Source organism: Muntiacus reevesi, chromosome 4 (assembly GCF_963930625.1).
Source record: "Muntiacus reevesi chromosome 4, mMunRee1.1, whole genome shotgun sequence".
NCBI classification, from domain to species: domain Eukaryota; kingdom Metazoa; phylum Chordata; class Mammalia; order Artiodactyla; family Cervidae; genus Muntiacus; species Muntiacus reevesi.
Genome location: NC_089252.1, coordinates 137,526,021 through 137,538,491, shown reverse-complemented (window position 1 = coordinate 137,538,491; position 12,471 = coordinate 137,526,021). Strand labels below are relative to the sequence as shown.

The window sequence follows — 12,471 nt, the reverse complement described above, 5'->3', positions numbered from 1 at the left end:
TGTTTGTGATCCCATGGACCGTATAGTCCATGCATTCTCCAGGCCAGGATACTGGAGTGGGTAACTGTTCCCTTCTCCAGGAGATCTTCCCAATCCAGGGATTGAACCTAAGTCTCCCGCATTGCAGGTGGATTCTTTACCATCTAAGCCACCTAAGTTTATCACAGTCTTTCTGTATCTCTTTTTTTCCACATTTCTTTATAAAATAAAATCAATTTATTGTAATTACAATATCTACTGCAAAAATGTGGGTAGGTTTGTGATTTAATTAGAAGACCTGGCATCAGTAGTCCTCAGAATCCACACAGTTACACATGTTATGTGATAAATTATCCATTGAAAGAAAACTACCAGCTTGAGTTTCTCAGTATTGATGGTGATCTATCATTCCTATTTAGTGCAAGCTATTCATAAGTTATTAGCAATTAAATATTCATGTGTTTCAATGTTTTATGATTAGGAGAGTTTGAGAAATGAAAGCATTAGCAAGACTCATTGTGGGACTTGTCATCTTGGGCGCTGCTGTGACCGCCCCAACTCTAGAATCCATTAACTACAACTCAGAAAACTACGATGCCACCTTAGAAGACCTGGATCATCTGTACAGCTACGAGAACATTCCAGTGGGGCGAGCTGAGGTAACCGATTCCTCCAACTCCTGAGACTTTTAAAAGCATTATATGAGGGATTATTGGGGTTTTTTCCCTTCAAATAGATTTTTGTTTACTTAGAAGTAGAGATGGTTCTGGCTTCCCAGGTGACTCAGTGGGAAAGAACTGCCTGCCAATGCAGGAGATGCAGGAGACACGGGTTTGGTCCCCAGTTCTGGAACATCCCCTGGAGGAGGAAATGGCAACCCACTCCAGTATTCTTGCCTGGAAAATCCCACAGACAGAGGAGCCTGGTGGGCTGCAGTTCATGGGGTCACAAAGAGTTGGACAGGACTGAGCAACTGAGAACATACCCTGAAATGTTCCAAATTAATAATTTCGTATTAACATTTTCTCCAGAACATGTTCAATGTGATGGAGGTTAACACTGGAAGACTCTTTTCTTTTTTATACTTCATTTTCTTTATATCTCCTCATAAAGTTGAAAAATAAGAGTTTCTATCAAGTTAGAACAGAGAAAGAGGCAATCAGTGAGAAAAAGGTGAATTCAAATAGTACACCTATAATGATAAAGAAGTTTGGGAAGTCTGAAGTGAAGAAAAAAGATGTGAGAGATTAAAATGTAATAGAATAAAACTAAAAGAATGCAAAAAAGGGACAATGGGTTGAAACTTTACTGTTTTCCAAGTGGAAATATGCTTCCCTAAATGACTGATTACTCTCAGCAGTAATGTAGGCATTGGCAAGGTTACAGACCATTACCTAAATCTAATATGACATGTTCCTAATTAAATGGTAGGCTTTTTATATAACTAAAGGATACAGACTAATTTTTTCTGAATCAGAAAACAAGCAGACCTTGAAATGTTGGAGTATAACGAACATACAACATTGACAAAAACTAATTAAGTGCAAATAAGCCAAAAGGGAAATTACATCACCTCTACAGAATCAGAACATATTTGGGGCAGTCATTCAAGTGCAAATCTCCTTAGAATAACTTTTGATAACTAGGGACATGAAATATTTAAACAAAACCATGTATTTAAATTGTATGAGACTTAGATACATCCTTTTTAAGATAGCAAATGTTCTCATCTTTCTATTGCTTTATTAAATACAGTTAGATTTTCACTGTACAATATTTTTATATCTTCTCCCCCACCCTATTCTTTTACTGTCTTTCTCTCATTTGCCCTCTGTCTATCTTTTTTTTAAGTGAAATTTCAGTCTTGACAGCAGGAGATTTTTCTTCTGAACATTTGGTTATGACTGTTTTTAAATCTTTATTAATATTCACTGTTGATTCATTTCACTGTGTGCTTTCTATTATATGAAGGGGGCTTTCTGTAGAGAATTTATAGTTGTTAATATCTGTCTTGCAATAAATGTGATGTCTATATCTCTATTGCATCAATGGAGAGCATTACAAGAAAGTTTTCAGCACTTAACTCATCTGCCCTGCTCCTTTTTACATCTTGCATAAATTTTTTGAAAATCCACAGTGTATATTTGCAGTTATCTACTAAAATAAAGATTTTAAACTTATTTGTCATTCTTCCAAAAAATATTTCATAGGATTGGTGAGTACCATAAGTGAATTCTCTATTTTAAGTGGAGCTGAGGAATTTGGCTTCAAGGGACTATTTATTCACTTCAGAAGAACAGAGGCACAATAGAGAAAACACCTTTTGAGACTAAGCATCCCTTGTGGTTCAAATGATAAAAAAATCTGCCTGCAATGCAGGAGACCTGGGTTCGATCTCTGGGTTGAGAAGATCCCCTGGAGAAGGAAATGGTCACCCACTTCAGTATTCTTGCTTGGAGAAGTCCATGGACAGAGAAACCTGGTGGGCTACAGTCCATGAGGTGGCAGGAGTAACACTTTCACATTTTTTAATACCCTGGGCAAACTGTGAAGGAAGTGAACTTCATCTGAAGACTGCTTTTAAATTATTCCTCGCTGTCAAAAGATTTTTTTGTTGTTGTTGCCCAAGAGGCCCTATACATTCTCATGAAAGTCTAAAGTTCTTCCTGCCATCAAGAAAATTAAGCTAATCAATATATCCATATAGAGATGATTTAGTAGACAACCTTTCCTCATGTTTGCTTATTCTAGAATAAGAACCTCTCCATAAGGTACTGAATGGGTGACATTATATCCTTACATACTCTAGCTCTTATTTCAGGCAAACATTTCTAATTTTCATAATGGCCTACCCAAGCTCAGAAACCTAAACACCAGAGGGTTCCAGAGAGTCATGGACAACACCGCGTAGTTGCTTAAAATACACAAATCATCACTGATAAAATAATCCTTTACAGCGAAGTCATCATCAGAAAACTGGCTTTAGGTAGGTGATAGACATAGGTATAGATAGAAATATAGATATAAATGTGCTATCAGTTCAGTTCAGTTGCTCAGTCGTATCTGACTCTTTGCAACCCCATGGACTGTAGCATGCCAGGCTTCCCTGTCCATCATCAACTCCCAGAGCTTACTCAAACTCACGTCCACCGCCTTGGTGGTGCCATCCAATCATCTCATCCTTTGTCGTCCCCTTCTCCTCCCACCTTCAATCTTTCCCAGCATCAGGGTCTTTTCCAATGAGTCAGTTCTTCGCATTGGGTAGCCAAAGTATTGGAGTTTCAGCTTCAGCATCAGTCCGTCCAATGAATATTCAGGACTGATTTCTTTTAGGATGGACTGGTTGCAGTCCATCTCCTTGCAGTCCAAGAGACTCTCAAGAGTCTTCTCCAACACCACAGTTCAAAAGCATCAGTTCTTAAGTGCTCAGCTTTCTTTATAGTCCAACTCTCCCATCCATACATAACTACTGGAAAAACCATAGCTCTCATTAGACAGATCTTTGTTGGCAACATAATGTCTCTGCTTTTCAATATGCTGTCTAGGTTGGTCATACCTTTTCTTCCAAAGAGCAAGCATCTTTTAATTTCATGGCTGCAGTCACCATCTGCAGTGATTTTAGAGCCCCCCAAAATAAAGTCTGTCACTGCTTCTATTGTTTCCCCACCTATTTGCCATGAAGCAATGGGACTGGATGCCATGATCTTAGTTTTCTTAATGTTGAGTTTTCAGCCAACTTTTTCACTCTCCTCTTACACTTTCATCAAGAGGCTCTTTAGTTCTTCTTTGCTTTCTGCCATAAGGTTGGCAATCTTGATTCAAGCTTGTGCTTCTTCCAGCCTGGCATTTCGCATGATGTACTCTGCATATTAGTTAAATAAGCAGGGTGACAATATATAGCCTTGATGTACTCCTTTCCCTATTTGGAACCAGTCTGTTCTTCCATGTTCAGTTCTAACTGTTGCTTTTTGACCTGCATACAGATTTCTCAAGAGGCAGGTCAGGTGGTTTGGTATTCCCATCTCTTTCAGAATTTTCAGACACCACACAGTCAAAGGCTTTGGCGTAGTCAATAAAGGAGAAGTAGATGTTTTTCTGGAACTCTCTTGCTTTTTCAATGATCCAGCAGATGTTGACAATTTGATCTCTGGTTCCTCTGCCTTTTCTAAATCCAACTTGAACACATGGAACTTCATGGTTCATGTACTGTTGAAGCCTGGCTTGGAGAATTTTGAGCATTACTTTGCTAGCATGTGAGATGAGTGCAATTGTGTGATAGTTTGAGCATTCTTTGGCATTGCCTTTCTTTTGGATTGGAATGAAAACTGACCTTTTCCAGTCCCGTGGTCACTGCTGAGTTTTCCAAATTTGCTGGCATATTGAGTGCAGCACTTTCACAGCATCATCTTTCAGGATTTGAAATAGCTCAACTGGAATTCCACTAGCTTTGTTCATAGATATACTTCCTAAGGCCCACTTGACTTCACATTCCAGGATGTCTGGCTCTAGGTGAGTGATCATACCATAGTGGTTATCTGGGTCATGAAGATCTTTTTTGCATACTTCTTCTGTGTATTCTTTCCACCTCTTCTTTATATCTTCTGCTTCTGTTATGAAAGTATAACACACTTGAAAACATAAATGATATATAATTTTAAAAAGATATTTATGCTTAAAAAAAAAAGATATTTATGAAATAGGTCCAGTAGCAAAAATCAATCAACCAATCTACTCATCTACCACCTAAGGAAAAAATAAAAAAACAACCAAATCAATATGATAAAGTAAGGTGACAAGAGGAACAAAATTCAGAAGAACTTTAGCTCAGATATTCACAAATTATTACTATAAATTTCCTTATAAACAATTACCATATAATTCCCTATGGGAAAATATGAAATACAGCCAACAGTTGCAGTCATGTGAATGGATTCTAGAATCTGATTAACATGGCATGAATTTCCTGGATGCAGTCTTGGAAGTTTAGATTCTGGAAGGTCAAATAAACTTATATATCTTATCTTTATAAATTAAAGGCAGTGTTTCCACATGTTCTTAATCTTATGGGATACTTTTTGAGTGAACACTGATAACACGCCCATACAGGGTCTCGTTGATAAAAAAGTTCAGAGTAAATGATGCACATTGAGAATAAGGGGATCAGATTCTTCAGTTGTTGTTTTTTTTTTTTTTTTTTGTACTTGATGCCAAGAGTGTGGTTCTGCATAATTTAGCCTAGAATTTGTTTCATCTGTACAAAAGACAACTTGATATTCTAAAATTGTAAAATGACAGGATAACTGCTTTTAAATGCCAATTTTCTTTCTTATAAAATCTAAGACTTGTCAACTTATGCCAATATAGTTGACCCTTTGGTCTAAACTTGATATGATTAATACTTAAGGCCTTTGACATATGTGCTAGGCAAAATTCTAAGATGTGCCCTAAGTGGCCCATTCCTGGAGGCATCCATGCTCTTTACAATTCTTAACATCATGAATATATTGGGATAGCACTCCTGTAATAGGTTATGTCCTATGGCATACTTGAAATTTAAAAAGGGAGATTATCTTAGTCAACCTGACCTAAACTCAGGAGCCCTTTAACATCAGTGTCTTGAGGTTAGGGATAAAATTGGAGTCATGAGAGAAATTCAATGCAAGGGAAATGATCTGTTTCTGGCTTTAAAGTTAGATGGGTATAGGGAGCAGGAATGCAGGAAGTCTCTAAATGCTGAGGAGAAGTTGATAGCCAGCTAGTATACGGGGGTAGAGGAAACCCACTTCTAAATAAACAAGAAACTTCAAGATCCACATGAGGTTACAGCCCTGGTCATCACCTCTATTTCGGCCTTGTGAGACCTTAAGCAGAGAACCAGGTCAGGCCATTCTTGAACTTCTGATCCACAGAAACTATGAACTTAAAAATGAGTATAGTTTCAAACTGCTGTGTATGTGTGCTAAGTTGCTTCAGCTGTGCCCGACTCTTTGCAACCCCATGGACTATAGCCCGCCAGGCTCCTCTGTCCACGGGGATTCTCCAGGCAAGAACACTGGAGTGGGTTGCCATCTCCTCCTCCAGGGGATCTTCCTGACCCAGATAGCAATTTTCAATGCAGCAACAGAAAACTAATATAATATGCAGTGATTTAAACTGCTTTTCTGAAAGCCACATTTGAATTACTGTAAGGCTGCAAGGCTTGCATTTATGAATCCAGTGATTTATTTAGTCAGTGAGCCAAACCACCCTTGGTTCCCAGGGTTAGAATCTCAATAGAGCTTTATTAATTTCTACTGGTAGTAGTATATTCATTACCTCCTCAGTGGTTGGAAAGTATTTCTTCCAATGGTTTTAAAAATTATATGCAGTTAATATTTCAGACTGATGACTTACGTGATTTCTGAAGATTTAGAAAATGTGGGATCCACTGGACATACGTTATAAAAAGATTTTAGACCCAGCAATTCCATCATCTGGGCTTTCCTGGTGGCTCAGCAGTAAGAATCTGCCTGCCAATGCAGGAGATGCAAGTTCTATCCCTGGGTTGGGAAGATCCCCTGGAGAAGGAAAGGGCAACCCACTCCAGTATTTTTGCCTGTGATGCCCCATGGACAGAGAAGCCTGGTAGGTTACAGTTCATGGGGTCACAAATGAGTCAGACATGACTTAGTAAATAAACAACAACAACAAATTCCATCACAATGTTTTAAATTATCCTGTGGATAAATCTGCTGATATAAAGTTGCTGCAGTTTTTACCTCTAGCTTTCATTTTACTGTAATGATATGAGTAGGAACTGGTTATAAGCCATTAAACTGAAATGTAGATGTTTTCCTTCTTGATGGATAATAGCTTAATTACGAGCACTTATTACATGTCAGTACTGTTCTAGGAATATCACATGTATTATCTCATTTATTTCTCCCAACCAAAGAATGAAGTCCATTATTATTCCCATCGAATAGATAAGAATGTTGAGACAAAGAGCAGTTAAGTAGCTTGACTAAGATTACAGTTATTCATAATATATAATCATAGTGATGTTCTCTTACTAGAATATAATTTCTAACAAACTAATAAAGATTATATTGTCCTCCCTTCATTTTCTACCATTTTCTAATCGTCCTTTTAACTTGCACCAGTTTTGGTTGAACTTAATGCCGGGTACATTCTATACTGCACTCTTAGAAAGAAAAACATTCTTCTATGGGTGAATATGGTGAACTAGAAGTGAACTTTATAGACAACTGAAAGTTACCTAATTTTTTAAGAAAAAATGGTTTAAGACTACTTAATAATTGTGAATAGGTATATGTATCTAAGTTATAAGGAATAACCTGAGTGTGTAGGGTCCAAGGAAACATTTCACTAATTTTCTTAAAAGGTTCATGAAAAATCTAAATAGTTCAAAATTCTGTTTTCTTTGAATGGCTTAAGTTGAGATTGTGCTTTTGACTGAGCAGGTATTTGGTATTCCCATTTTCATGATGTAGTTTTTGCATTATTGATTGTCTGTTTCTCTTAGGTCTAAAAAATCATTGGTCTTGCCCATGAGTAAATGATTTTGCTTAGAAACATACTCAGTGACTGTATTCATATTTATTGAGGTTCTGCTGAAAGGTATGAACTTCCATTCCTCCAGGAAATTTTCTTGGCTCCATCCAGGTAATTTGACTTCTCCACACCTCTATCACATTATTTAGTCTTGCATAATTACGTCTATTTAATTGAGCCTGCACTGTTCCCATATCGTCAATAAATACCAGAGATGTTATACCATGTGGTCCCATGAAGCACTTGACCGTATTTGTCATAGGAGGGTGTCAGGGACATTTAGGACAATATCACACGATGCTCTTTCATGAGGACATGAAGGAAAATTTTCTCTCAGGCCTCAGTGTCAGAACAGGCTGCAATTTTTAAGAAATTTGTTTATGTTCTAGGCCATCCATCTTGTAACTGTGTTTGTCATTTTTTTTTCAGAAAACTAGATCTTAATATTTGCCTCATTCTTCCCTGGCTTTGTATTATTCTCCACACCTCTATCTTCCCGTCATCCTAATCTCCTCATGGAGGTTATTTTCTGAAATATTACCATGTGTGCTTTAAAAATTGCCTTATATATGTACTGGAATGAGAGCATGCATTCATAAGGAAATAGCATTAATAACTAGCCAAAAACATCATTAATAATTGGTTAAGAGTAAGTTTCTTGAATGAGGAATGCTTTTCTTGCTGTTACTCTCCACTGATCTTAAAATTAAGGCCTTTTTTTTTAAAATTTCACAGAAAGAACAGGTGGTTAGATTGTTTTAAATTATCCTTAAAACAAAAACTTCCATTGAAATAAATATATTCAGCTTCAAAAATAGCATTTATCAATAAACTTTGCCAAGGAAATGAAAATTAAATTTAGTGAAGCTATAGGAATGGGAGAGAACTCAGTGAAGGCAGTTGTATCAATTAAGAGTGGAGCAGTGATTTTTCTCCTGTCATAACAGGATGTTATGCAAAAAAAATTTTAGAACATATGTTGATGGCCTGTAACACCTGAAACTGCTGAAGTAGAATCAAACTAATATGGGACTGCTTACAGAATCAATGTCTACTTTAGATAATGACATATAAAAAGGATCTTAAAATTAGGTTATACAAGTATAATGAATTGGTGTAAAACTTCATTAATACTAGAGGGTAGTTTGTCTCAAAACTCATCTCTATATATTCTGAACAAAAAACAATTAAATTAGAAATATTTCTACTATTTATTTCTTTTGGTGAAAGAGGCATGCAATACTTTATATCGTATCTGGAATTATGTCTCACTTTGGCCAATTTATACAATATGTTTTAAAGTTTCAAACATATGGTTGGCATATAAAATACCTCTTATTGGAAGAAGTAACTTGTTAAAGTGTCACTTGGCCTGAAGTAAATATTCTTTTCAGGCTATGGCAAAAATTAAAAGCTAATCTTTCTCTTTACCCTCCCTTTTCATCAAAGATGCTCTGAGGATGAGAGGAAAGAATTTTGCTGATGATCCTTTAATATGGTTGTCTGATTGAGTTTCCATATGCTTCTTTCCAAAGCAGCATTAAACCATTTGATTTTTATTTTAAGCTATTTGAAAACCTTAAAAAAGTGAAGCAACAAAAATGTACAATCATGCAGGCTCATCAGGAGAAAAAGATCACTGATATTATTTGCCAGTGATTTGTTTGTGTTTGTATCTGTACTATACATTACTTATGAGACCACAAATATAAGTTAATTATCAAAACTGGCCCTTGAAATAAGACTTATTTTCAGAGCAACAGAGGATCAGAGTTCTTATTCAACTAGTAAGTTTCAGAGTAAAATTTAAACCAGATTCTTCTGATGCCAAAGTAGAGAGACCCAGGAACTAAAACCTCCATTATTTTTCAATTCCTTCTTGTTTACCTTTGCTTCTTTTAGCTGTGTCCCATATTGAGGCTTACTTTCTCTGAAATTAAGTTATTTGAGTATTAGGAACCAGAAAAAAGTTTTCTAGTGATTGCAATTAATACACTATCTAAGTATCTCTCTTAGCTGTCAAAGTATTTAAGGAAGAGACAGAAAAGATGATCCTTCTGAACTGGAAGCAGCTTTGTCCAAAACATGGCGATTGAGTAAACTTTGCCAAACACATTTCTTCCTCGTACATTTTCAAGAGAAAGTAGAAAATAAGATACAGTTTTCATTGCCAGTGTTCATGGTCACATTCTTTTAGATAATTAGTGTAAATCACTTAAATCAATTTGAGCACCAGACTTATGCTTAGCGCAGAATTTCATCGCACTCAGCATACCTACATGCCAGCATGTGGAACCCACAGAATACTCTTAGTAACTCAGACTGAATGAATGGCCCAGGGCCTATTTGAAAACAAAATTTTGATATAATGATGACAACAAAGAACACTTTCAAGACTGAGTATTGACTGGTGGGGTAACTTGGGAGAAAGATAAATTTAAAATTCTGTTTTGTTTTACAAAAATCTTACTTGGTGCTGAATAAAAATCCAAATAGTATTCAGGATTTTGAAGACTTTAACAAAACAGGGAGATGGGCCTATAATTTAAATATTATGTGCTGGAGGAATGGCGTTCACTGGTTAGGCATAGACTGGCAGAGTGGAGACTCTAAGCAAATAAACAAGTAGGATATTTGCTTCTCAATCTGGGTTTGCCTGGACACTTAAATCATTCCACGCACACTACAAAGAATGGGGATAGAAACCACCAGCTTTGGGGGTTGCTCATGTGTACACCTGATTCATCCTTGAGAGGCAGTTTTTCACAGAGTTGAGTGACATGGGCTATGGAGTCAGACTCCTCACGTGTGAGTCTCAAGTCTGTCACACCAACTGTGTGGCCTTGGACTGTCATAAAAACCCACTGAGTTTCAGCTTCCTAGTCCTAAGATACCTTGGGAGAAGACTCTTGAGAGTCCCTTGGACTACAAGGAGATCAAGCCAGTCAGTCCTAAAGGAAATCAATCCTTAATATTCACTGGAAGGACTGATGCTGAAGCTGAAGCGTCAATATTTTGGCCACCTGATGTGAAGAGCTGACTCACTGGAAAAAACCCTGATGGGAAAGATTATCTTCAGAACATGTGATTTAGTTCAAAATTGTTTTTAAGGGAATTTTTGAAAGAGTTAACTTTTGAAGGTAGCAGCTTTAAAAATGCAAAGAGCCAACTCACTGGAAAAGACCCTGATGCTGTCAAAGATTGAGGGCATGAGAAGAAGTGGGTGACAGAGGATGAGATGATTGGAGAGCAACATCGACTCAATGAACATGAGCTTGAGCAAACTGTGGGGGATTGTGAAGGACAGCGAAGCCTGGCATACTGCAGTCCGTGAGGTCACAAAGACTTGGACATGACTTAAGTGACTGAATAACAATGATTTAACTTAGAACCTGGAATATAGTCAACATTCAATGAATGTTATCTTTATCATGGAATCAGTTATTAGTCAACAGCCACAGAGGGTTATGCACTGGTGATCAGAGAAGGCTTCATGGAAGGGAGAGGATCTGTGCTATAATGAAGACTAACTCTACTGGCATTGGTTCCCTTTGGATCCACTTACCAATCTTTTGCTGAAAGTGAGGATTAGAAGCAGGTAAATCAGACCAACTCCCTCCCTGTCCCTCAGTAGCTCTCAGGCTAGCCATCTTATAAACACACAGCTTCAACACAATAAAGGAAGTGAAAAAATTAGTATAAACAAGATCTGTAGTTTGGAGACATAAGGTGTCTATGAGTTCAGCCACAAAATATACAAATGTGCTGAGAAATTATGTCTCCAAATCTGTCATGAGTCACAGACCTGATAGAAAATCTTAGATATAAATTATTTTACTCATGTGTTTATCTACTATTGTTTTTGAATAGTATGTAAGTCTAGTTACATGCATAAATGCTATAATGAATACAGAAATAGATATATAAATATAATTATAGATAGAATCAGATTAACATAAGCTATATACAATAGGTTTCCCTGGTGGCTCATATGTTAAAGAATACACCTGCAATGTGGAAGACCTGGGTTTGATCCCTGGGTTGGGAATATTCTCTGGAAGAGGGCATGGCAACCCAATCCAGTATTCTTGCCTGGAGAATCCCCATGGAGAGAGGAGCCTGGCAGGCTACAGTTCATGGGGTCATAAAGAGTCGGACACAACTGAGTGACTAAGGACAGCACGAGCTATATACAATAATATTATCTCATAAAATAGTTTACAAAATATATATATATAAAGTATATTGTATTACATTCCCCACAGCACATCTTATATTATATATTATTAATTATGTGTTATATTATGATATAAAATATAAATTAAGACAGTGAGACAAAGAAAAGAGTTGTTAACATTATATGAAGCCAGGGGTTGAGTACATATTTGAAAATGCATACTATTCTATATATGACACCTAGAGATACATATAATATAGAAATTTTCTGGGCAATACTGTTAGGTTTTAAGGAACCTTATATATGTTCCTGCTATGGCCTACCTAAATTTAGGATCAACTGAGAGACAGAAATGAGACTAAGACCAATAGAGTTCAAAATATCCCCTTTGTTACTGATAAAGGCTAAGTTGCAATATATGACTTAGGTGTGAAGCAACTGTGGGGTTTTTAGTATAAAACTTCAGATATAGGCCAGGTCATCAGTCACAGGCAAGGCTAGCCAACCACAGGCCTCAGAATACAGTAAACCTTATTGCCTGCAAGAAGGGGCAAAACCGAACTCATGCTCCTGGCAAACAGGCAACTTCTTCTAAAAAAGAAGACAGCCACTCATGCTGAGCTCCTTTTCCTACCCACTAATCACCCTGGTCATTCTTCTCCCCTTAGGAGGAGTGGATGGACCTACTCCCCAACACAATGGCCTCACAAGTCATTAGGCTTGGGCCCTGAGTTCAATATCGACCTCCACATCAAGACAGG

At 37.1% G+C, this 12,471-nt stretch overlaps 1 protein-coding gene across 1 annotated transcript in view; it reads left to right on the top strand.

The window, feature by feature from the left end:
• The first annotated feature begins 473 nt into the window (after nt 1-473).
• The window catches only part of EPYC (epiphycan), a 36,785-nt gene continuing 24,787 nt past the window's right edge, over nt 474-12,471 (top strand). The window contains exon 1 of the mRNA XM_065935487.1: nt 474-638. Coding sequence (XP_065791559.1) covers nt 474-638 — 165 coding nt within the window. The remainder of the gene's footprint in view (nt 639-12,471) is intronic.